Source organism: Procambarus clarkii, chromosome 16, assembly GCF_040958095.1.
Source record: "Procambarus clarkii isolate CNS0578487 chromosome 16, FALCON_Pclarkii_2.0, whole genome shotgun sequence".
Lineage (NCBI taxonomy): Eukaryota > Metazoa > Arthropoda > Malacostraca > Decapoda > Cambaridae > Procambarus > Procambarus clarkii.
Genome location: NC_091165.1, coordinates 12,950,440 through 12,973,757, shown reverse-complemented (window position 1 = coordinate 12,973,757; position 23,318 = coordinate 12,950,440). Strand labels below are relative to the sequence as shown.

The 23,318-nt window shown below is 43.5% G+C and overlaps 2 protein-coding genes across 7 annotated transcripts in view; one reads left to right on the top strand and one right to left on the bottom strand.

The window, feature by feature from the left end:
* The window catches only part of LOC123760071 (uncharacterized protein DDB_G0286299), a 43,211-nt gene extending 40,836 nt beyond the window's left edge, over window positions 1-2,375 (top strand). For both annotated transcript variants that reach the window (XM_045745514.2, XM_069325282.1), the window contains exon 4: window positions 1,075-2,375. The gene's annotated coding sequence lies outside the window, so the exon portion shown is untranslated. The remainder of the gene's footprint in view (window positions 1-1,074) is intronic.
* Window positions 2,376-7,451: 5,076 nt separating this feature from the next.
* Window positions 7,452-23,318, bottom strand: part of fbp (fructose-1,6-bisphosphatase) — a 54,813-nt gene continuing 38,946 nt past the window's right edge. For all 5 annotated transcript variants that reach the window (XM_069325279.1, XM_045745516.2, XM_069325280.1 and 2 more), the window contains 3 exons: window positions 21,908-22,021; window positions 9,612-9,699; window positions 7,452-7,661 (listed from right to left, as the gene is read on the bottom strand). In XM_069325279.1, the coding sequence (XP_069181380.1) occupies window positions 7,561-7,661; window positions 9,612-9,699; window positions 21,908-22,021 (303 nt within the window). In that variant the 3' untranslated portion in view covers window positions 7,452-7,560. The remainder of the gene's footprint in view (window positions 7,662-9,611; window positions 9,700-21,907; window positions 22,022-23,318) is intronic.

Here is a 23,318-nt window from a genome sequence, read left to right as displayed (position 1 = left end):
TGAGCGCTCACTTGCGGCTAACGCGTGGCCCGTCTTCAACTCGTCGGCGGTTGGAGCGTGACCAGGTTTTTTTTTATTTTATATGCTAATGTTCCTCTAGAGAATTCTATTGCGAACCCATTGAGACCAAAATGAAAGACCTAGGACGAAAATTGAGGTGACCAGAGTGAAAATAGTGAAAGCATTTTATTGCGTTTGCGCGCTCCTGGGTAACTCGTTCGCACTTTCTCTGTTTGCTGCGGGTAATTAGCCGGGCTTTTGGAGTTTATATGCATTTAGTCCTATAGAGAATTCTATTGCGAACACAATGATACCAAATTTAATCTCGTAGGACGAGAATTAAGGTGACAAAGTTGAAGAGAGTATACACTTTTCAGAATTTACACGCGCTCCCATGACACCCTGGGTCCCATATCGCACAGTTGAGGGGTGGGGCGCGGGGTACGCCAAAGTGTTAAGTACCCAGAATTTGAAGTGCTGGTGACCATCTAGACTAAGTCAACTCCTCTCTTGCTTCCCGCTGTGGGTGTGGTTCACCCTGCTTCTGGTCGTCACTTTCCCCCTTCTGGTTCCAGTTGCATAGCATCCGATGGTCTTGGAGTCGGGTCAAGGTTTAATGCGGGAGTGTAGCTTGGTCATGTGTGAGACTTGTCACACATGCAACTTGATAATGGTCCAAGACGGACTAAAACGTCATCGTTTCTCCCTCCTCTGATGTGTGGTTTGGTCATCTTATGATGATAACCATATTCACATAGGTTATCATTATGATACCAGATGTTGGTCGTGTGTGTGTTCAGTAAGGATTCGAAAGTCGTTAGAAACCCAATTGTTTCTTGTGTCTGTAATTAACCAGTCAGTGCCTTAAGCTAAAGAAAGTTAATGAGGACTCTGCACAGAAAGTAGCATTTCATTATATTATATGCTCATTTTCCCCTCCCTCTTTCTTTAGCTAATTCACCATAACTTGACATATTAGCCAGAGCTCATTACCCATTGTACTGTATATGAAATTGAAATGAATGGTTTCCATGCTTAACATACAAAATATAATTTAATACATCTTTCTTTCAGATTCTACAAGTACACAATAAGGTTGTAAGGCGTTTGTCAATAAGCAAGTCAGCACACAGAAGGGGAGGGGGGGCTGGGTGGGGGTTACTCGGGGGGGAGGGGGGGGGCTGGGATGAAGTTACTCTGAATCAACATGTGAAAAACATGAAGCATGAAGATTGAACAACATAGGTTAAGAACCTGTTCATCAAGTGATCAACAGATTGGTATCTTCAGTGCCAAAGAAACTGTTTTACAGTTTAAAACTGAAAAACTGATTCTACAGGTGTAAAATTTTACGATTTGCAATTTCTGATCATACTTCAGTGTTCAGGATGGTTGGGTTATAAAGCACTTTTCAACTACTTGTTATACTTTATGAGGTTAAATTCTCTTATATCTGCCAAGCATCTTAAAGAGGGTTAAACACAGTTCAATAATTTGCTGCTGGTGACAAGTCATGAGATTTTGTCATTTTAGCAAATGTCAGTGGCATTTGTTCTGAGCAGCATTACTTCCAGTACTCTTAACGGTAACAAACAAAAATTAGGTAAAATTAAGAAATCTTCCAATATTGCTGTTTAGAAATTAATAGAATCTGTGCAATCATATCCTTAAATTGGTGTATATCTCACCCTGTTTCATACAAAATATTTTGTCTCATAGTCCATATTGAATGAGTGAAAATAGGTTGTTTTTAGTATTTTTTATTGTGTGTACTGGCATCTTGTCAAACTGAATTAGATGTTTTTGTTGTAGGAAATGAAGTGTCATTTTTCCTCTATATTCTATAAAGCTGGTCATATTTTCCTGCAAAAGACCAAATGCAACCTTTGTATTATCTCTTAACATATTTTTACTCTCAAAGATCTATGCATCCCGGTGTCAGCCATTTAAATGTTACGAAGCAGATTTCTGCTGAAAGGTCAGGAAATCTAAAACACTGTGTGGTATGGAACATCAAAATTCAGGAAATTAAAAAAGTATGGTTAGAAAGTGCATGAGCATGTCCTTACCATGTGCTTTCTTGATCTGTTCCATGCTATAAAGTGGAAATAACCGATTCCTCATGTTTTTCTTTCACAGTCAGGAGAGATTGTGTGTAACATAGTTTAAATACAAATGTAAAGTTGCCAATCACATTGCTTTAAACAGACAGTATGTTCAATACTGGAATATTTCATAAAATAGATTCTGTAGTGAATAAATATCCACTGATAGTCTGATATTTTGTGTAGGCAGCTTTTAAGAGGTATATTTTCCTTCTTTTTCTTTTTATATAATTCCATTGAAATCCGTCTCTTAAAATATTTAAAATTTGTGATGGGTGTTTTAATATATCTCCACTCATATTTTACTCAGCAAAAATATTAAGAATTATATTGTGCCAAATTGATGATAACCATGTGTTGTGTGATCCAAGTTCCTATTTTTGTACCTCAAATGGATCATTCATATATTGTATACATATATATACAGTACATGTAAATTGCTAACTACAGCAAATGTGAGAACCATTTTATTCACCTGGGCAGTGGGAGCCTCGAACCATGGACCCCAAAATTGGAAGATCACAGCTCTATCAGTAGCTTGGTCTGCTTTTGGGGTGCATGGTTCGAAGCTCCTATGGCCCGGATGAATGACATACATACATGTGCAAGATAACGCCACAAAAGAAGAAAACGAGATGAACACTTTCTTCCCTCTAGGGCAGTGGTCAACCAGCGAGCCGTAAGAAAATTTTGGTGGTCCACAGAAAAATCTGGACATTTGCATTTTTATTAGTAATAAAACAAAAATAATAATTACGAAATTTTTATATTTTGAATGTTTTATTTTATTTGTGTATGGTATGTACAGTAACTTTTTGTTAAATGTTATATTGAATGGCATCAAATAGTTTGACTTTCATAACTATTATTTCTTGTTTGACTTCAGATTTGAATGCAATAAACAGTGAATATCAGTGAAAAAAAAACCAAAGGAATATTTTGCATTTCTTTAGCACTACAAAAGTTAATGTAACTATTGATAACAGTAACAATAGTAATATGTGTACTTCACTTAACCGTGAGCTTGTAACACGGGTAGGGGTTTCTCTACTTAATCTTTCCTTCTTCTTTTCCCCCTCTACCCGTATTCTTACTTTTTATTCTCTACAAGGGCCTCCAAAACTTTTACCAAAGCCAACTCCACGCCACGTGGTCCTAAGACGATTGACCGACTTAGGATTCTACAACCAGTATGACGTGACCTCGGCTTCGAGCAAAACCCTAGAGTCGCCTCCGCCGCCACCACCACCAGACCAGTAACACGAGCAATGATCGAGGTCTGGATCGATCATGCTAATTAATCAACCTTGGGGGCTTGATCCCCACTATAACCGATGACCTTGAGAGTTCTTAAGTGTGGAATTAGACGGGAATGATGAATTCCGATTCGATGTTAGAATCGGCGCCCAATTCAACTCTGCCTCGTGTGGACCACGTGACCAGGACAAGTATACACATAAACACATGGAAATAATAAAAATGCAAATTATTAACTAATTAATTTATTAAAAGAAAAACTAAAACAAAATCTAAATATGTTCACTCCCTGTCACTTTAACACTCCCTACTTGACCTGAATGGCAATGTGACTATCCCTATAACTAACCATAGCAACTACACCTCTATGTTTTACCAGCTAAAGATGTTGGGCTGGTCTTGGGGAGGTAAGATGGTTGACCTCTCCCAGTTGATCTTGTGTCCACACTGATTTCTCCTCGTCTGGTCTAGCCCAGACTAGAGCATTGTATTGTTCTGCATAGTCTAAGTTTTACCAAGTTACTTAGCCAGGTTTAAGTTATAACAATTAACCTCTGTTGTACTTAATTGATCCAGACTGGTTGAATTATTTTACTGAAATTAAATTACACAAGCATCTAACGGCAGAGCTGTTCCCGATCCCCAAAATGGTTAATTGAACTTTGAGAAATAGTAGACATGTCAACCCTGATGACCTATGACCGCCGGTCACTCCGCCTTACAACTTAGATCTGATTCGTGACGTCACTGATGGTGACTTAACTCAATAATTAGAATACTCTTGATGTTATAACCAGGGATATTATACAATACAATTTTAATACAAAATGAATAAAGGCTAATTTCTCTAAATTACTGAATACTATAGGATGATTCATTATACAAAACTATGAACAAAGATGCCCACCATTTGTGACTCAGACCTGCTAATCCCCAGGGGAATGTGTGTCGAGAGGTCAGGTCCCTACCCGAAACTTCTGGAACCTTCTGGAATAATTCTTACAACAGCCTAGTTTGTTACAAGCTGATCAATGAGTCAGAGCCTCCACAGTCCTCGTTAGGTACCATTAGGCAGAATATTCGAACTGGATGCGGAGAGAAGAAAAAAACTCAATATCAAGAAAATATGATTTGAACTGCTTAAAATGTAATTTATTAAAAAATCTGATTAGCTGCATCCACGGCCACTGTTTATCCAATGATGCCATGAAATTTTCGAAACTCTAAAGGCACTTTCAATCAAAACACCCTGATTTACCTAGGAAACCACGAATATTTTCAGAGAATGTGTGAAAATATACAAAAGCAAGTACAGTACTGTAATTGCTTTAACAAATATGATTGTTGGAGATAAATCCTTTGTGTGGTCGTCTGGATTTAAAATTATGAATTAAGTGGTCTGTGAGGTCTGGAAAGTTGGTCACTGCTGCTGTAGGGAACGTTGCCAGACCAAACGTATGAACAGGACAGACCAATAAGGAAATAGTTGCGAATCCAACCCCTCTGCATCTTCCCTTGTATGCAGTGCCATTCATCGATTGCAAGACCCTCACAGTAGATGCCTTTAAGCTAGACTACTTGAAGTGGGGATTCCTGGCACGTGGTCCAAGCCAGGTTGGAGTCCTACCATAAAAGGGTGAACCTTCCAGTTCCTTGATGGCCTGCTCAGCCTCAAGGAAGGTTTCAAGCGCTGCTTGCCATGTTTGAACCCGGGCATTTTTCTGCAGCTCTGCCTCTTTCAGAGGGTCGGCCCAGTAACGTGCTTCGCTGATTCGGCCGTCTCAGATTTTTACGTTTGGTATTTCTGATGCATTTCCCACTTGCATGCTTCTCAGTAAAAGTACAAGATTTCTGTGTGCTCCTCTCTCTTCAATGTTCAATTTCTGAGCATGTGGTGCTCTTCTGTCCTGGCTTTTTTTTTATCAGCATCTCGAGCTGAATACTATCATCTTGTATCATGTGACACGTGTCTCACATATGTGGCGGAGCACTGTTTCACCTCCGTCCCGTTCATGTGTCACCCGAGCTTGCTTGGTCTCTGGACTGTATTTTCATTTCATTATTTGGCTCGGTTTATAGTGTCCCCTTTGGTCTGTGATTGTTTTCTTAAGTCTATTTTTGGCATCTCTTGCTTCTGGTTGTAAACCACCTCATGGTTTCCTCTGGAGGCAGGGGGTTGTTAATTTGACCCTGGTGTGCAGTGTGTTCATTTCCAGCCAACTTCTTTTCTGGTGAAGGAGTTGGTTGGCTTCTAGAGGGGTCCATTGGTTATTGACGATGGGTTGGTTCAGCCATGGATGTCATGTGTTGGGCCAATGGCAGCTCTCTGCCACTACCTTCATGCCACGTATTCTGCCAGTGGATGCCTCTTGGGTTGATCACCACCTTTGTTCTGTTCCAAGGCTTGCCTTTCTCAGGTCATCTGCAGTGCTTTTCAGCCTAGCTAGCCTGTTGTAGACTCTTGCACCCATAGTGTTGCGAAGTACTGTATGCAGTGCTCTCAGCCGTTTTTGAACATACTGTATCCTGGGCCGATATTCAGGCACGGGGGTTTTGGAGGTTAACAGGGTGATGGCAGCCTGGTATTTTGTTAATGTGTCCAGGCCCTTGGTGCCATAATGTAACATTTTTTATCCAGGTTTCTCTTCATCCTGACTCCTGCAGTGCTCCCACCTCCCTGTTAAGTGCCCTTTTTGTTTTCTTTGTGGGTAGTCAGCATTAGGGAGCCATAAGGGGCTTCACCCCCCCCCCCAAAGAAAACCAGTCTAGTGTAATTATACGCCAATTTCTGGCCGAGCCCTGGTGGCTCCCGACACCCTCCTTCCAGGTAGTCATAAGGGTGGGATATATCTACCATAGAATTTAGGATTCATTGGCTACCTGCCTCCTCTTCCCCAATTCTGGGCATTTTTGTGATCTATCTTAGTACACTTTCCAAGAGTAATGATATGCGACATTTTTTTTATAAAATTTTTGCGTCTGCTTTACCACCTTTTTGAAGTGGCATGAATTCTGCTGTTTTAAGTATGTCAGTGATAACACCAATATCTAGGCTCCATCTCTAAAGAATGTTTAGAGCCTGTGATAGTCATCAAGAAAAAAAAAATTAGAATCAACCCGTCAATTTCCACCCTCAGACCGAGTCTACCCCATCCAGCGGTCGACCCTAAAGATGCACTCATTAATTTTAACATGCTGTTAATTCAAAACAGGAAATTTCTCAAATATAAATTATTATTATATATAGTATTGGTATATTTAGGCTTTGGTTAGGTTAGGTGTTTAGGTTCTGTTGGCAATTTTTATGCATGAGAAGCATTTACAGCATTGTGGTTCGAACAAAAAGTCGTTCTGGAAGTGTTCAAATGTCATCAATTGAGAGTAGCAGCGTAAACCATTTTTCATTCGTAAACGGAGTTTGGTGGGTGCATGGAATAGACTTTTGGCCTTTGTTAATTAGGACAGGCTGATAGAATGCCAAGAGTCCAGACCTGGTGCAGAGTGCATACCATTTATGGCTACTAGAGTCGGGTGGGGTTAGGGTAACGTCCGCTATATGGCTCTGTGGTGGTGTTGCATTCAAAGAATTAGTTTGAATCATTAATCTGCAATGTGTTCAAGGGTTCACTGAAAACACAATCGTACTGTAACTTCAGTATTGCACTTTTTTTTTCCATCTGTGATGTTTATCCCTTTTATGCAAGGGCCCCAATGCAGTCTGTAGTTTTGTTCTAGATTTTGTACAAGCAAACATTTTAGATTCCTCTATTTTCATCTTGGGAACACTTAAGAGTTGATCTTTTAGCTTTCATTATACTGTATTTCTATTAAGAAAAAATTAGTAAACCGCCCACCTCCCAGTAACCAAAAATAGGTCTTTTTCCACTATGGTATGAATGTACAAAGAAATAAGTATTACTTGCAAAACTACTGTTTTAGCCCCCCTCACTGTGACCCAAGATTGGGGGGGGGGGGCCTTAGATACCACAGCTAAAGTATTAAAATGCACAAGTATTCTCTTGTAAATTTTATCTTTTTCCTGCTTTTATCTTTTTTTTAGCACTTGTCTTGGGGGGGAAAAAATGTCACTCCATGTACTGATTTATTTCATATAGAACCTTCATCCAACAAATTTAACACATGTAAGAACTTTAATTATAAAGTTACAATCATAGCTAATTACCACTCAACCGATATTTTAAAGATTGTGTTTTGTGTAGAGATCAATGATTTCCTGTACATCATCGGCAGAGCCAAGGAAGATGGGTGTGCGTTGATGAATGTCCGTAGGCACAATATCTGAAACAAAGCAAGTAATTACCAAAAGGCACCAAACTGGGAAGGCTATGTAGTAGCACCATCAAATGTGCGGAGTAATCAGAGGGCGCTAAATATCTCCAAGGATGCCAATACGAGAAACACACAAGGCGAATAATATCAAAATTATCCGATTCACCAAGAATTCTACATCTGAAACAAAAATGAGTTTCATTAGCAAGTTTTTCTACCTAATACTGTAAGCCTCATTACCCTTAGAAAGTTTGAATTCTGGAAGATTAAAACTGCCCCTGCACTTTTGAAAAATATTAAATTTCTAGGACTGGAAAGCAGTACTGTACACAAATTATATGCAACTAAAGATCACAGACTTTAAATCAAATTGTGTACTGTACTCTAAGGACATTAATTTATCTGATGTCAGAACCTGGGTGAATAACAATGGTAAAAATCCTAATTTCTCAAATTCTTTTTACATTAGCTTCACTTTATATACATGTTTTAATATGGCAAATTTTTGTATACTGTACAATTTTTTTTTTTATAACTTACCTTCATGAGGATCAAACTGATTTGAACTATACAGTAACCTTTACACACAATTCACATGTATTAAAAATTATATAGGTATTTTTGTTTACATTATAGCGAGTCTTGATAATTCATTATATTTGAACGAAAGAAAATGAGATGTGAAGGCCTTTGTGGTTCCCTAAAGCTACCCACCTACATAGCTCCAAGCCTAAAATACCCCACCAGGCCCTTATGAGTACCTATAGAGTACCAGAATCTATCCTACTCGGTAGACAGTGAGAGTCGGGGAAATATAAAAGTCCAACCTAGGCTGAAAGAGGACCGCCAAAAAGGTAGAGCATTCCAAAACTAGGAAATGCATGTAAAACACTGGTAACCCTGACAAATAATGTACATATTGTCTAGACCCAACCACTAGTTGGCAGCACTGCTACCAGATGGCAGACCCGAGGACCCGGGGCACCAGCCGACTGCCCCCCCCCCCCCCCAGTCATGCACCTGGTGCTTATGCAAGTGTCTTAAGTGCTATGCTGCCCCTTTTTTAGCTTCATTTTCCTACAAGACCTATTTGTGTGTTCCTTTTTCTGCTTCACATGATTGGTTTAGGTTAGTCACTTCCGAGCCTCTAGTCTTTCGCTTTGGCTGCATGTAGCCAGATTTGCCTTCTCTGATTACCACTGGCATTTTTCCTGCCTTCAGTTGGGTTCACTCCATTGGAGAAGGTTCGGGTGTCTTCCCCTTACACCCGAACAGCACACTGTCCCAAATAACTTTACAGTCCTTTGCCCTACCCCTGGGTTCTCTTCTTGTCTTGGGGACAGGTTCTTTAATCCTTTGTTCAATTTTTGGGACTTTTGCTCCTCTGGTGTTCTGTTTTGTTTGCTTCCCTTCCCCTGCTGCATCATGCACACCATGGTGTAGTTTTAATTAGCTTAGCTGCTCAAGGGCTAAGAGGGCAGATTTGGGTCCTGGTTCTCTGGGTAATCCAGAGTATTCCTGGTATTCCAGCAGATAGCATCTGAAAGCCACTGAAGAGACTGCCAGAAAGAGGCCTTTTATTACATTCAATGTTGTATTTTTTCAGTAGCTTACCTGGGGCAAAGATTCACGAAAGCACTTACGAACGTATACATCTTTCCTCAATCTTTGACAGCTTTGGTTACATTTATTAAACAGTTTACAAGCATGAGAACTTCCCATTCAACTGTTATTGTTATAAACAGCGTCCTGGTGCTTCGGAGCTCATTAACCGTTTAATAATTGGAAACAAAGCCGCCAAAGATTGAGAAAAGATGTACAGGTTTGTAAGTGCTTTCGTGAATCTGGTCCCTGAACTCCCAAACCCTCTTCAGGTATAAAAGACCTGCCATCTGAGAGACCCCTTATGCAATGCTGACTTGCATTTATAAGGCATCTGCACTGTGAAGAGTTACTTACCCAGAATAGGCATCTTGCCAGTTGTTGCTTTTCCTCCAGCCTGTTCCACCAAGTAGGCCATTGGGTTGCACTCGTACAACAACCGCAACTGAAGATACAGTACAGATAAAATTAACAACCAAGAAATGTTTAACACAGACACGTACAAAATTATCTACAGTCAGCAACAGTGTATGGAACCCTAGTATTTATTAGTACATGTGTAAAGAGAAAAGGAGAAGGCATGAAAATTCAATGGTTTTATTTTTACATTAACCACCATTATACCATGAGCAGCAACAACAAATCAAAAATAGCTTCAATTTGCTATAAATGACTAGCCATAACTTAGGGGTCTGAGTACAGAAATCTCTTGGCACATTCCCTTTGTTCACCTTGCACCCCAGACGTCAGGCAATTGTTGTAAGGTTGCCTCCTGGGGTAGGTCAGTAGTTCGACCTAGGAGTTTGGGAGGGGGATGACCTTTATACAAGTCTAAAGTATATACTGTATTTACCTGAGGGCCACCATTTATCTACTGGGACAAGAAGCTCCACTGCTTCTCAAAGGTCCCCTTCATATTTCTCTTTGGATTTTTTCCAACTGGATATGAAATGCAATAATATCTTTGCATTTATGGTTTCAGCAGTAATTACTCAAGTGTAGTTGCAGGGCGAGAGCTGTGCTCGTGGTGTTCTGTCTTCCCAGTACTCTTCTCATGTTTTGAAACTTCAGAGTTTTTATATCTACCATCTCACTTAGAACAAGCAAGAAGGCAGTGTACTACTGTTTGCAATAGATAATGTTCCATCCCCCCCCCCCCATCTATTTCCTTGGCTTGGATCAAAGGCCTTTTTTTCAAGAATGTCATTTTTGAAGACTCCTTTCACAATTTTGCACATAGTGATCATATTGCTTTTCTTCTATATTTAAGCTTGTGTATTTAACACCACTAGCCATTTCTCTTGCCTCATTTTTCAATTCCAATTCAAATAAGTTTATCGAGGTATAAATACACACAGACGAGTTCTCTAAACCATTTTGTAGCATGTCTTTGTACCTTTCCCAGTTTATTTATGTGCTGCTTGAAATTTGGGCACCATACAACTACTGTATGTTCCAGTTTGGTCTGTCAAAAATCTTAAAGTTTAATATTTCACCATCCATATATTTAAAAGTAGGATTCTGAAGTTGGAAAGCATAGCATAGGCTCTCCATACATTTTTGTGGTCCTCTGGTGACTATCTAGAACCACCCCCAAAATCTGTCAGTTATTTAATGCCTCTACACAATTTGTAGGGTTTTGAATGGTCTATTTTGAGCTTTTTCCACATTCCATAATATGGCATTTATTCACATTCAATTTCATTTGCAAAGTGTTGCTCCAAACACTTTGTCCAAGTCATCTTTAAGGGCATGGCAGTTCTGGTACAAAAACAATCTGGTGGTATTCTGCTAGTACTGTAACACTTCTAGTCTGATAGTGCCTCTGCTTACTACCCTCATCCTTCTGGAAGTTTAGAAATTTTTCACTTATGCCAGCTGTCTGCTCATCATTCATCCAGCATGTCCCAGTTTCCAGAACAACTTGTATAGGACTCAAAAGCCATTTTAAAGTCCAGATAAACAGTCAACCCAACTGCCTCTTTCCTGTAGAATCTCTGGCTATTGTGCACCTCTTTCTCTATGCACCTGAGGATAGAGGGTCCAGGTTTTGGCGTGTTCCCAGTAGGCTAAACAACAAGTTCCACATGTGCTCCTCATTTGCATGGAGCAATCTCTGCAAGATGCAACTTTAGCTCATCCAGTAAAAGTAAGTAAGTAATTATCAAAAGAAGGCACCAAACCGGGAAGGCTATGTAGCACCATCAAATACGCAAAATAATCAGAGGGCGCTAAATATCACCAAGGATGCCAATACGAGAACAAAAACGCATAAGGCGAACGATATCAAAAGTATCCGAGTCACCAAGAATTCTATCGAGGGACAGGTGACCGCGAGGGGCGGTCGGAAAGCAAGACACACGCTCGTCCTGGAAGTCAGGACATTCAAGAAGGACATGCACGACCGTAAGAGGGACAATGCAACTAGGACAATAAGGAGCAGGGCGGCGCTCCATCAAGTGACCATGGGTTAAGCGAGTATGGCCAATACACAACCTCGCTAGAGCTGTTTCCCACCGCCGGTTACGGTGGAAGGAGGACGGCCACGAGGAAACACAACATTTAAGAGTACGTAGCTTGTTACCAGTAACAGACAACCAAGAAGCCTGCCAACGGGTAAGGACTGAGGAATGGATAACCGGGTAAAAGTCGGAATACGGAATGCCTTTACGAGAGATGGGACAAGAGCGGACAGCTTCCTTAGCGGCAGCATCCGCACGCTCATTTAAAGACACGCCAATATGGCTGGGAACCCAACAAAACTCAACCGACTTAAATTTACTGTGAACGAGAAACAGCCAATGCTGGATCTCGACAACTACCGGATGAACTGGATTAAAGCACCCGAGAGCCATGAGGGCACTACGAGTCAACAACAACCACAAAGGAAGACTGACAACGAGAAAGCAGGAGACGGAGAGCATAGAGAATAGCATAAAGTTCCGCTGTAAAGATGCTAGTCTCCGGAGGCAAGCGACACATATAAGTGCGATCAGGAAAAACAACAGAGTAGCCAACACCGTCCGCTGACTTAGACCCATCGGTGAAGACAGAAACGGAGCGGGAGTGAGAAGAAAAGTGCTCGAGGAAAAGGCGTTTTAGAACTGTAGGAGGGGTAAAAGCTTTAGTGATACGAGTCAAGGATGTACAAAACCGCGGAAGAGGGACCCTCCACGGGGGCAAAGAAGGAACAACACGAGGAGAAACATCAGAAATACGAACGGAAAGAGAATCCTGCAGGCGAGATAACCGGACAGAAAGAGGGAGGTGGTGAAGAGGAACAGGAACCGCAGGAGGGGTAAAAGTTAAAGCACGACAGAGACGAGAGGAAGGATGTTGCAAGGACCGCGCAAGATAGCGAAGACAGTAGCGATCACGGCGGTCCTGGAGAGACAGGAAGCCAGTGTCAACATACAAGCTAAGGACGGGAGTCGAACGAAAGGCACCAGAACCGAGGCGCAACCCAGTATGGTGCAAAGCATCAAGACGGCGAAGAGTAGAAGGAGAAGCAGACGAGTAAGCAGGGCAACCATAATCGAGCTTAGACAGGACGAGAGAGGAATGTAAAGCAAGGAGAGTGCGCCTATCTGCCCCCCAAGAAGTATGGGACAAGACCCGAAGGAGGGTAAGGGACTTAGAGCACTCAACACGGAGGTAAGAGATATGGGGAGACCAAGACAAACGAGTGTCAAGGAATAACCCCAAAAGCTTCGCGGAATCTTTGTATTCAAGGGGATGACCATAAAGTGACAAAGAGGGACGAAGAACAACCCGTTTCCGCGTAAAAGTCATGGCACAAGTCTTAGAAGTAGAGAACTTGAAGCCATGACCTGTGGCCCAAGACGACACGGCATCAATCGCAAGTTGAAGCCGGCGTTGAAGGAGAGGCGAATCATCACCCTGACAACAAAGGGTAAGATCATCGACATAGAGAGCGGAGAAGACACCAGAAGGAAGAGAGGAAAGACCACCATTGAGGGCAACCAGAAAAAGAGTAGTGCTCAGAACACTACCCTGGGGCACACCTTCGTATTGCTGAAAAGGGGGAGAGAGAGCGGTACCAAGGCGCACCCGAAAGGAACGACGAGAGAGGAAGCTGCGGAGAAAGAGAGGGAGATGACCACGAAGGCCAAAAGAATGAAGTTGAGATATGATAACGCCAAGTGGTGTCGTAAGCCTTTTCTAGGTCAAAAAGGACGGCAACAACGGAGGTCTTCGCAGCAAAAGCAGTACGTATATAGACCTCCAAGTTCACCAGGACATCTGTCGTGCTGCGGCACTTGCGGAAACCAAATTGAGAAGGGGAGAGGAGGTGATGGTGTTCCAGGAACCACATCAGACGAACGTTAACCATACGTTCAAAGAGTTTGCAGACACAACTTGTGAGAGCAATAGGGCGAAAGTCCTTAGGGGAAGTACCCAGAGACCCTGGTTTGCGAACAGGGAGGACAACGGCATCGAGCCAGTCCTCAGGGACTGACGACGACTCCCAGATCCGATTATACAGACTCAGTAAATACTGAGACGTGCTCGGAGGGAGATGGCGAAGCATCTCATAATGAATACCATCGGAGCCCGCCGCCGTAGAACCGCAGAGGGCCAGGGCAGAACGAAGTTCAGAGAGAGAGAAGGGATCATTATAGGGAAGCTGAAGATGAGTGCAGAAATCTAAAGGACGAGACTCAAGGACAGGTTTACGAAGAAGGAAAGATTGGGGAAGATGAAGACCAGAGCTAACAGAAGAAAAGTGGGAACCCAGTTCGGAAGCGACCTGCAACGGGTCCGCCACAAGAGTATCATGGAGGTGAAGGACCGGTGAAACATCGGGAACGAACTTACCCGCTATCTTGCGGATACGCTTCCAGATCTGGGCCAGAGGGGTTTCGGACGTAATTGTCGAGACATAAGATGCCCAACATTCACGTTTAGCCGTACGGATGGCCCTACGGGCCACCGCACTCGCTTTCCGAAAGAAAAGAAAAGAATCGGTCGTCTGCCTACGGCGGTGCTTCTTCCAGGCTGCACGCTTACAGCGGACAGCCCGAGCACAGTCCGCATTCCACCAGGGAACGCACTTCCGTGGACCCCGAGAGGAAGAGCGAGGAATAGAGCGGAGGGCAGCGTCGAAGACCGTGTCATGAAAAAGGAGGAGGAGCGCGAGAGAGGGGCAGAAGGGAGAGGTCAGAGAGAGTAGCACTGAGGGAAAACAGGGTCCAGTCCGCCTTAGCAAACTGCCACCTAGGGAAAGAGAGGGAAGGGCGAAAAGAGAAAAAGGAAACAAGGATGGGGAAATGATCACTTCCATGGAGGTCATCAAGAACCTGCCATGTGAAATCTAAGTAAAGAGAAGAAGAGCAGAGAGAAAGATCAAGACAAGAAAGGGTGCGAGTTCGAGAGTCCAAATGAGTGGGCTCACCAGAATTCAGAAGAGACAGGGAAGAAGAGAGGAGAAACGGCTCAAGGAGGCGACCCCGGGTATTCGTCAGAACGTCACCCCAAAGAGAATGACGACAATTGAAGTCACCCAGCAGGAGCACAGGCTCCGGCAAGGAGTCTAGGAGGTGTTTCAAATCAGGAAGAGAGAGCGGGACACCCGGGGGGAGATAAATGGAACAAACTGTGTACCATTGCCCCACAAAGATACGAGCAGCAGAACAATGGAGAGGCGAAGGAAAAAGTAAAGGAACAAAGGGAACATCAGCCCGAATCAAGAGAGCAGAAGAATTAGAAGCCCCAGCAATGGCTGGGGGGGGGGGGAGAGAAAGGAATAGCCACGAAAACGACCAGGACGAGCACCAAGCATCGGCTCCTGGAGACAGACACAAAGGGGCGAAAACCGCGAAACCAGAAGTTGGAGTTCGAGGAAATTGGCGTAATAACCTCGAACGTTCCATTGAAGAATGGACAACGACGAGAAGAGAAAGGACAAAAACAGAGAACAAGGAAGAAACAAAGGCGAAAGACCAACAGAGCACGTTAAAGAATATCAGGGTCGGGATCAGGGTCAGCAAAGTCAGGGTTAGGGGGCATGGGTAAACTGAGCAAAGACGGAGGGAAGGAAACGGGAGAACAGATCAGAGGTGGGCGGGCAGGGTCCGGAGGAGGAGGAGGAGGAGGAGGAGGAGACAACGGAGAGGAGCAGTCAAGGACAGCAGCAGGAAGAGGGGGAGTAGAAAGAGAGGAGCGCACCCCAGCAAGAGCAGCAACCGAAAGGGAAGCAGGGGCCAAAGAAACCTCCATAGCAGGAACAGGGGGCGCAAGCATTGAAACGGGAGTGGAAGGAGCAACAGAGCCAGAAGGAGGAGCTGAGGAAGAAAGCGAAGCCTTCTTACCCGCCGGGGAAGAGGAAGGAGAGGAGCCAGGCTTACGCTTCTGACTTAAAGAGACCGGTGTCCCAGCAACTACGTACCGGGCAACGGATTCCAGTGTCTCAACAGGAGAAGCCGAACGAGAGCACACACGACGGCCGTTAGGAGAGCGATGGACATCCGCCCGCACCGACAGGCGGCGGGGAGAGCCGATAGATGGAGGAAGAGGATGGGAAGGAGGATCGGAGGGGGACGAGGAAGGAGACACAGAAGACACGACAGACCGGGTAGAAGGAAGGGGAACCCCAGACAGAGGACCAGGAGGAGGATCCTTCGGGAGAGAACCCAAAGGGACAGAGGAGGGGGCAGTGGGCGCATCAGGGTCCAAGGCCTGGAAACGGTTGTGAGTCTGAGGAAGGCGGGAAGGACGAGGAGAGGAAGAGCGCAACACGCGAGCATAAGAGATATTAGCATAAGGCGGGAGCCGGCGAACCTGGCGCCTCGCCTCAGGAAAAGATAAACGCTCCCGGTGCTTCAAGTTGAGGACGGCTGCCTCAAGCTTGTAATGGACACACGCACGGGAGAAGGTAGGATGGGCCTCACCGCAGTTGAGGCAACGAGCCTGGGGAGAAGCGCACTCCGACTTAGAGCGACCTTCGCCACCACACAAAGGACAGAGAGAGACAGTCCCGGAGCAGCGGAGGGCACCATGCCCAAACCTCCAGCACTTGTTGCAGAGCCGAGGAGAAGGAATGTACTCCTGGACAGAGCACCTGGCACCAGCAAGAATGACAGAGGGTGGAAGGGTCCTACCATCAAAGGTAATCTTCACAACCCGGAGGGGTTGACGGCGACTACCACGAGGGGGACGAGTAAACGTGTCCACCTGGAGAATAGAATGGCCCTGGGCAGCGAGGATATGTCGAATATCGTCGTGGCAGTCGCGTAGGTCCCGAACACCGGTCGCAACATGGGGCGGGAGCAAAATAGTGCCAACACTGGCATTCAACTGGACGTTCTTCGAGACCCGAACGGGGGTCTCGCCAAGGCAGGATAAGGCAGCCAAGCGGGAAGCAGCATCCTGAGAAGGAGCAGCAACGACACGCGTACCGAGACGAGTGGGGTTAAAAGTAATGGAGGCATCCACGGAATCAATGAGATGTCGATGAAGGGAGAAATCGTCAGGAGGCGCAGAATCAAGAGGGAGGAGATCAAAATATTTGGCCCACGAAGCGGGACCAAACAAGGCTTGATAGGTAGCAGAACTGGAAGGAATCGAGCGAGGGCGGCCGTGACGAGAACGGCGGTGAGAACCCCCAGAGAGAGAGGGGTTAAAAGGCGCAGTAGTAACAACGAGAGAAGGAGCCGCGCCAGGGGACGAGGTAGTCACCACTGGGGGCTTGGGGTTCGACCCAACCACAGAGGAGGGAGGGGAGCCAGGGGAAGGAGTCAGAGAGGCCAAAGGAGGAGCAAGGTCGGGGCCCAATGCAGCGGAGGCTACAGAGCCCGGTCTTCCAATACGGACCGACTCGGGGGGCTTGGTCGCCCACCCCACGAGCCTGAAAAGGTAAGCCAGAAACAGCCGAAACAGGGGTTATCATCTTGACGAAATTACGAATTCACTCACGAATGTGCCCCCACACCCACCATGGAGCCACAATTAGAGGCAGGACACCCAACAAGAAGCTATCGCCGATCTTGTCGGGGCCTCCTAGGGGTGCGTCGTGAGTATACGCCCCACAAACGCCACCTTAAGAAACCGACAGTCCGTCGAGATCGGGTTCAGTGACGAAGTGGGGATTGACAATAAAAGGTTCCCCTCGCTCTCGACGTCGGGTACCGCAGTTCTACGGGTGCAAGAGTATGCCTCCTCAAGCACCCGGGCGTCAAAGTAGAAGAAGTCCAAGGGAAGAACCAGAACGAGCAAAAGGTCGGCAGGAAACGGCAAGCAGATAGGAGAAGAGGGGGGAGAAAAACGAAACAGAAGGAAAAGGAAAAGATGCCCAGCAGAATTGGAGAGGACGGCAGCAGGAGCACAAGGCTAGAAAAGGACAGAGGACTGTCCCAAGGAGCATCACACTCCGGCAGCCGCCCACTAAGCCCCCAGACGGCGACAACGAGCTGAGCGGGGAGGGGGTCATCCAGTAAAAGGCATTTTATTACATTTAATGCAGACTTTTTATTACACCACATACAAATTATACAACTATTTACACTTGTATGCACCATAGATCACTAAGTTCTGGTGGGTATGGCAATCTCTCAACTGAAGCACAGCATAATGTCACATGCTTGTCAAATGCTGACATGCTCCTTATACAGCAAAATACTTGCTAATATATTACACACATTACTAACTAGACATAACACTGCTATCATGTTTAGAACAATCACTAACCCTTTAATATTAATCCTCTTTCTAAATGAATATAAGGTCCTGTTTCATGATGCATAGTCACCAAATTGTGACTATGTGCTGTAAATTTCCATCTTGTGCTGTTATCATAACCAGCATCAAGTTGATTAGCCTGGAATAACTTGTCAGGATCGTCTATGACTACCATGAAATAACCCATTATTTAATCATTAAGTGATACTGTGGACATAAGCTGCTTATCAGTGCTGTGATCAGCTAAATGTGCTACTCCTAATTGCTCTTAGTACTGAGTCCCTCTCACCTAGCAGCAGTCCATGACTTCCAAGCTGGCAACTGTCTACTGGAAGCTTTATTTAATTCCCAGCTGATACACTCCAAGTATATCAGCAGGGAGTTTAATCTTGCATGGTACTCAAATCTTCCCTAACTACGTTGTGCAGTTAACCGACAGGTCCGGATGCCTTTGGGTCATGGCTAGGCATGCTCAACCCTAGCCATGTCATGCAGTGAAAGGGCTAAATTCACCAGAGATGATGGCCCTAGGTAAATCCAAGTTAAACAAACAAGTTGTGTTACAGTTACAATTACATCCTTCTAGGCAATATTAAATCTTTGATAAATAGAAATGTATAAAAAAATCTGTAATTAAAGTGAATAGTCACATTCTATAATAAAGGTCATTGGCATGAAAAAAAATGACAGTAGCAGCAACACTGGCAAAATAGTCATACCTCTGCCATTTCATACTGTATAAAGTAAAAAGAAATCCATGTACATTTATTATAGCCACCTATTGAAATACTTTGTCCTGTTTACATGTAAAACAGATTAGCAAAATCCTACCTAGATATTTAAAGTCATTTCTTCAATGAAGTTTGAAAATGGAACACTACATTAAACAGTGCATCCTCGCGCAAATGAACCCCACCCTATCGAATTCCCGGATGATCCGAACAAATTTAATTCGGTACTAAATGTTCAGTGGAACATACAAATGTTCGATTAAGCGAGGAATGTTCCTCCAAGCGGTCACCGAGACCAAGCGTCTGAGGTGGCTGTCATCAACTATGATTCACCCAAGTGTAAACAGTTACACAGTGTTTTATTATGCTTACCCATTGTTCCCGGGAGAAATGGTTGAAGAATGATAAAATGGTGTCAGGGGTCACTGGTGAGTTGTCTGCTCGTGGTGGTGTCAGTAGTTAGGGTTTGTCAGGGGGAGGCAGGTGGTGTCAGTGGTGGAAGCTGTCAGGCAAGGCAAGGCAAGGAGTAATAGTGGGGTCAGGGGAGGCAGGTGGTGTCAGTGGTGAGCTCTGACCTGAGTTACCAAGTAATTGGCAATACGTGGCTGCCGCCTCAACGTTTCACTCTCTGCTTTTCACCAAATTAGCCGAGAAAATATTACCATTTCAGTTGCTTGTAACATATTACCATCCTATTCCATAGTCAAAATGAAGTCATAATAAATGGTGTCAGTGGTGAGGGGATGTATTAAGGGGGTGGGAAGGCACCTAGCCTCTACCCCAATCAACATTTGTACTTGTTAATATGTACTTTACTTTTATGTACATTACTTTGTGTATTCCTTAATTATACAGTATCAACTTTTTTTTTTTCATTTAACTGTCAGGGAAGGCAGGTAGTTTTAAATGTGTAAGAGAAGGCAGGTGGGGTCAGTAGGGGAGGGTTTACTGGAGGCAAGGCCAAGATGTGTGGGCGCATACACTCACTAGCAGTGAGCAGGTGCCAAGAGTCAATTTAGTGATGTCAATTATGGCATTATCTACACTGAAATTAGCCTTTTGTATTGGCAAAATGTCATACTGGAGCAATAATAATGTTGAAGATTGTGATGTACAGTATTTTAAACGGTTTGAATACGTTTCCCTTTTCACAGAATTGTTAAGGCAAATGTAAAGACAGCTGACTTGGCATTGTGTGGCCGGGGAGCAGTGTGTGTGTTGTTCCTGGAGTGAGGGGGTGGGGGGGTTCCCGGCTGCCTCCCTCCCTCTCTAACAACCTACATAATATAAACCATGTGCATTAATACAGTACTGTACAAAATGCATAAAACTTCAAAATAAACAATATTTTACTAATTATATATATGGTTATCTATGCTCGGGGGTGGGGGGGGGGGGGGGTTATCTATGCTCTCATATGGCTTTATAAATAAGCTATGAATTCAGACATTATGGAAGGTCTGCTCTCAGAGAAGATGAGATGCTTAATAAGGATACAAGGGCTAGTAGAACACTAGAAAATGTCAAGACATTTAATTAAAGGCCCAATTTACAACTGGGCCAAAGAATGGCGAGAGTTGAAGGTCACCACATTAACACTTTCGCGGGATGAGGACGCACCTGGAGTCCTGTTTCGCCTACCCACTCCCGCATAGTGGACATAAACTTATGTCCTCTTAAAATATTTGTATAAAATTCAATTTTTATCCGATTTACTTTGGGTTTGTTTCAAACTGCGCGCCATGAGGCTCTCTTTCTCACCAATAGGCTGCATGGTACAATAAGTTCATGAAAGGTTCACAAACATAAAAGTAAAAACATTTCGTGTGTGTTTCTCACTGATATGTTCCAGCGTTTTATATTTGGCACTATTCTATCTTACGCTTTGTTGATCTTTTTTACCTACGGGCTCATAGAACATTCTATTGCGAACACATTGACAAAAATGAATGACGTACATAGAATAATAATGTCATGAGAATGAAATAAGTTTAACTATCAAAGCGCCATGCGTCGTCCCGTCACCGACACTGGGTAACAATTTCACCACTTCCCACACTCTTGCGGGCGGGCCGCAATCATTCTTCTACGCTTGTATTCATATCACCGTGTTGGGAATTTCATTGCAAGTCCATTGATACCAAAATTAACGCTGTAGGACAAGTGTGGAGGTGATAACAATCCCAAGAGTAAAAACATTTTGTTGCTGTTGGGCGCTCACGGCGAGTCATCTTCGTAGTTATTTGGTGCTGGTATCCCTATACGTTTCGTGACTTTTTTTTACTGATAAAAATAGAATTCTTCTAGAGAATTTTATTGCGAACACGTTGGTACCAAAATGAAATACGTAGCTCGAGAACTAAGGTCATGAGAGTAAAAAAGAGTACACACATTTTTGTTTTTACGCTTACGCGACAAAACGCCGTGAGCACTTACGGTTGTTTCCCTGACCTTCGCTGAGAGCGCGAAAGTGTTAAAGAATGCATAGAATAAAATTGAGTCCGGTACCTGATGAGAATGAAGACAAAGATGAGTGAGGGTTTTGATAATGCAATTTTTGAGACATTAAGAGATGCTGGTGAGGAAGATTTGCAGTTTTCTGATGTGACTGAGTGGTTAGATAATGATGCTGATCCAGGATATAAGGAATTAAATGATGACACGATTATCCAGTATGTTACTGGTAATGCTGACAAGGGTGTGTAAGAGGAGGATAGCATGTTACCTATTCCATATGCTGCATCATTGCAAAAGGCAAATGATTTGCTTTATTTGGTTGCTGTAACTGATGAAGAACCGACATTATTATCTACACCTAATGACATGAAAGATATTATGATGAAGCTCGCAACGAAGAAACAAACCAAGATTCAAAAGTTTTTGATACGGTTTCACAGTAGGCCTACAGGATCAGCACCCAGCACTAGCAAGGACTCTCTCCATGAGTTGCAATTTTTCACAAGGCAAATGTGTACTGGCACATGTATTAATGTGGTTGTATTTTTTTGGGGGGGGGGGGGGGGGGGGAAGGAGGAGATAAGGGTTGTTGGGGACAGACGGATGGAGTGAATTTTGCACTGGAATGAATCGGCTTCGTCCCATATAGTTCGTTCAAGTGAGGATACACTATTAAAAACAGAACCTTAAAATACTGTATCCAGTATTAATGCGAGACCTGTAAATCATGTTAAAATGTCACGCATACACAAAAAAAAAAAATCTTACCTTGCCTTTGGGAGAATCTGCTGTAGCAGGGTACATAAATATTCCACCATATTTAATAGTTCGGTGAACATCAGCAACCATAGAACCAATGTATCTTGCGCCTGCTTTCTTTGCCTAAACAAAAATTACAAATTTATATAAATGTAAGTAATGTAGTGGGGCACATTAAAAAGTATGCCAAAACTATGATAAGCTTATTAATGAGCAGTACATGTGTTGCTTTCTTTCTAAAGGCCAAATCCTATTAATATAAATAGGAACAGACACACATTCCACACTGATGTGGGAGCTTTCAAATTGTTTCCATTCATACTGATGTTAGGCAGACACTGGCAAATACTCTATCCACCCCAGGAAAAAAAAAATGTGCTTGCCATAACACCAAAAGGACTACTGAAGGTGCAACTAGGAACACTAATCAACCCTGGGAACATACCAAATACCCACTAGGTTACACCTATAATTATTAAAGACAATTTGCCACTTAACTATTTCGGTTCAGAGCCTTTTCTGCAAGCCTCGATAGGAGGTTTCAATGACAATTTCTTGAGTGGAGTACCACAGAAGACCACTTTTAAGGCCAAAACTTTTGTAACAGTATCCAGTACAATTATGAACCACAGCATTGTTTTCTCACACACACACACACACACACACACACACAACAAAATAAGTATATGGAGCACCACTTGGCAAATGGAATTTAATGTTAATAAATGTCATGTTATGGAATGTGGAATAGGAGAACATAGACCCCACACAACCTATATATTATGTGAGAAATCTTTAAAGAATTCTGATAAAGAAAGAGATCTAGGGGTGGTTCTAGATAGAAAACTATCACCTGAGGACCACATTAAGAATATTGTGCAAGGAGCCTATGCAATGCTTTCTAATTTCAGAATTGCATTTAAATACATGGATGGCGATATACTAAAGAAGTTGTTCATGACTTTTGTTAGGCCAAAGCTAGAATATGCAGCTGTTGTGTGGTGCCCATATCTTAAGAAGCACATCAACAAACTGGAAAAGGTGCAAAGACATGCTACTAAGTGGCTCCCAGAACTGAAGGGCAAGAGCTACGAGGAGAGGTTAGAAGCATTAAATATGCCAAAACTAGAAGACAGAAGAAAAAGAGGTGATATGATCACTACGTACAAAATAGTAACAGGAATTGATAAAATCGACAGGGAAGACTTCCTGAGACCTGGAACTTCAAGAACAAGAGGCCATAGATTTAAACTAGCTAAACACAGATGCCGAAGAAATATAAGAAAATTCACCTTCGCAAATAGAGTGGTAGACGGTTGGAACAAGTTAAGTGAGAAGGTGGTGGAGGCCAAGACCGTCAGTAGTTTCAAAGCGTTATATGACAAAGAGTGCTGGGAAGACGGGACACCACGAGCGTAGC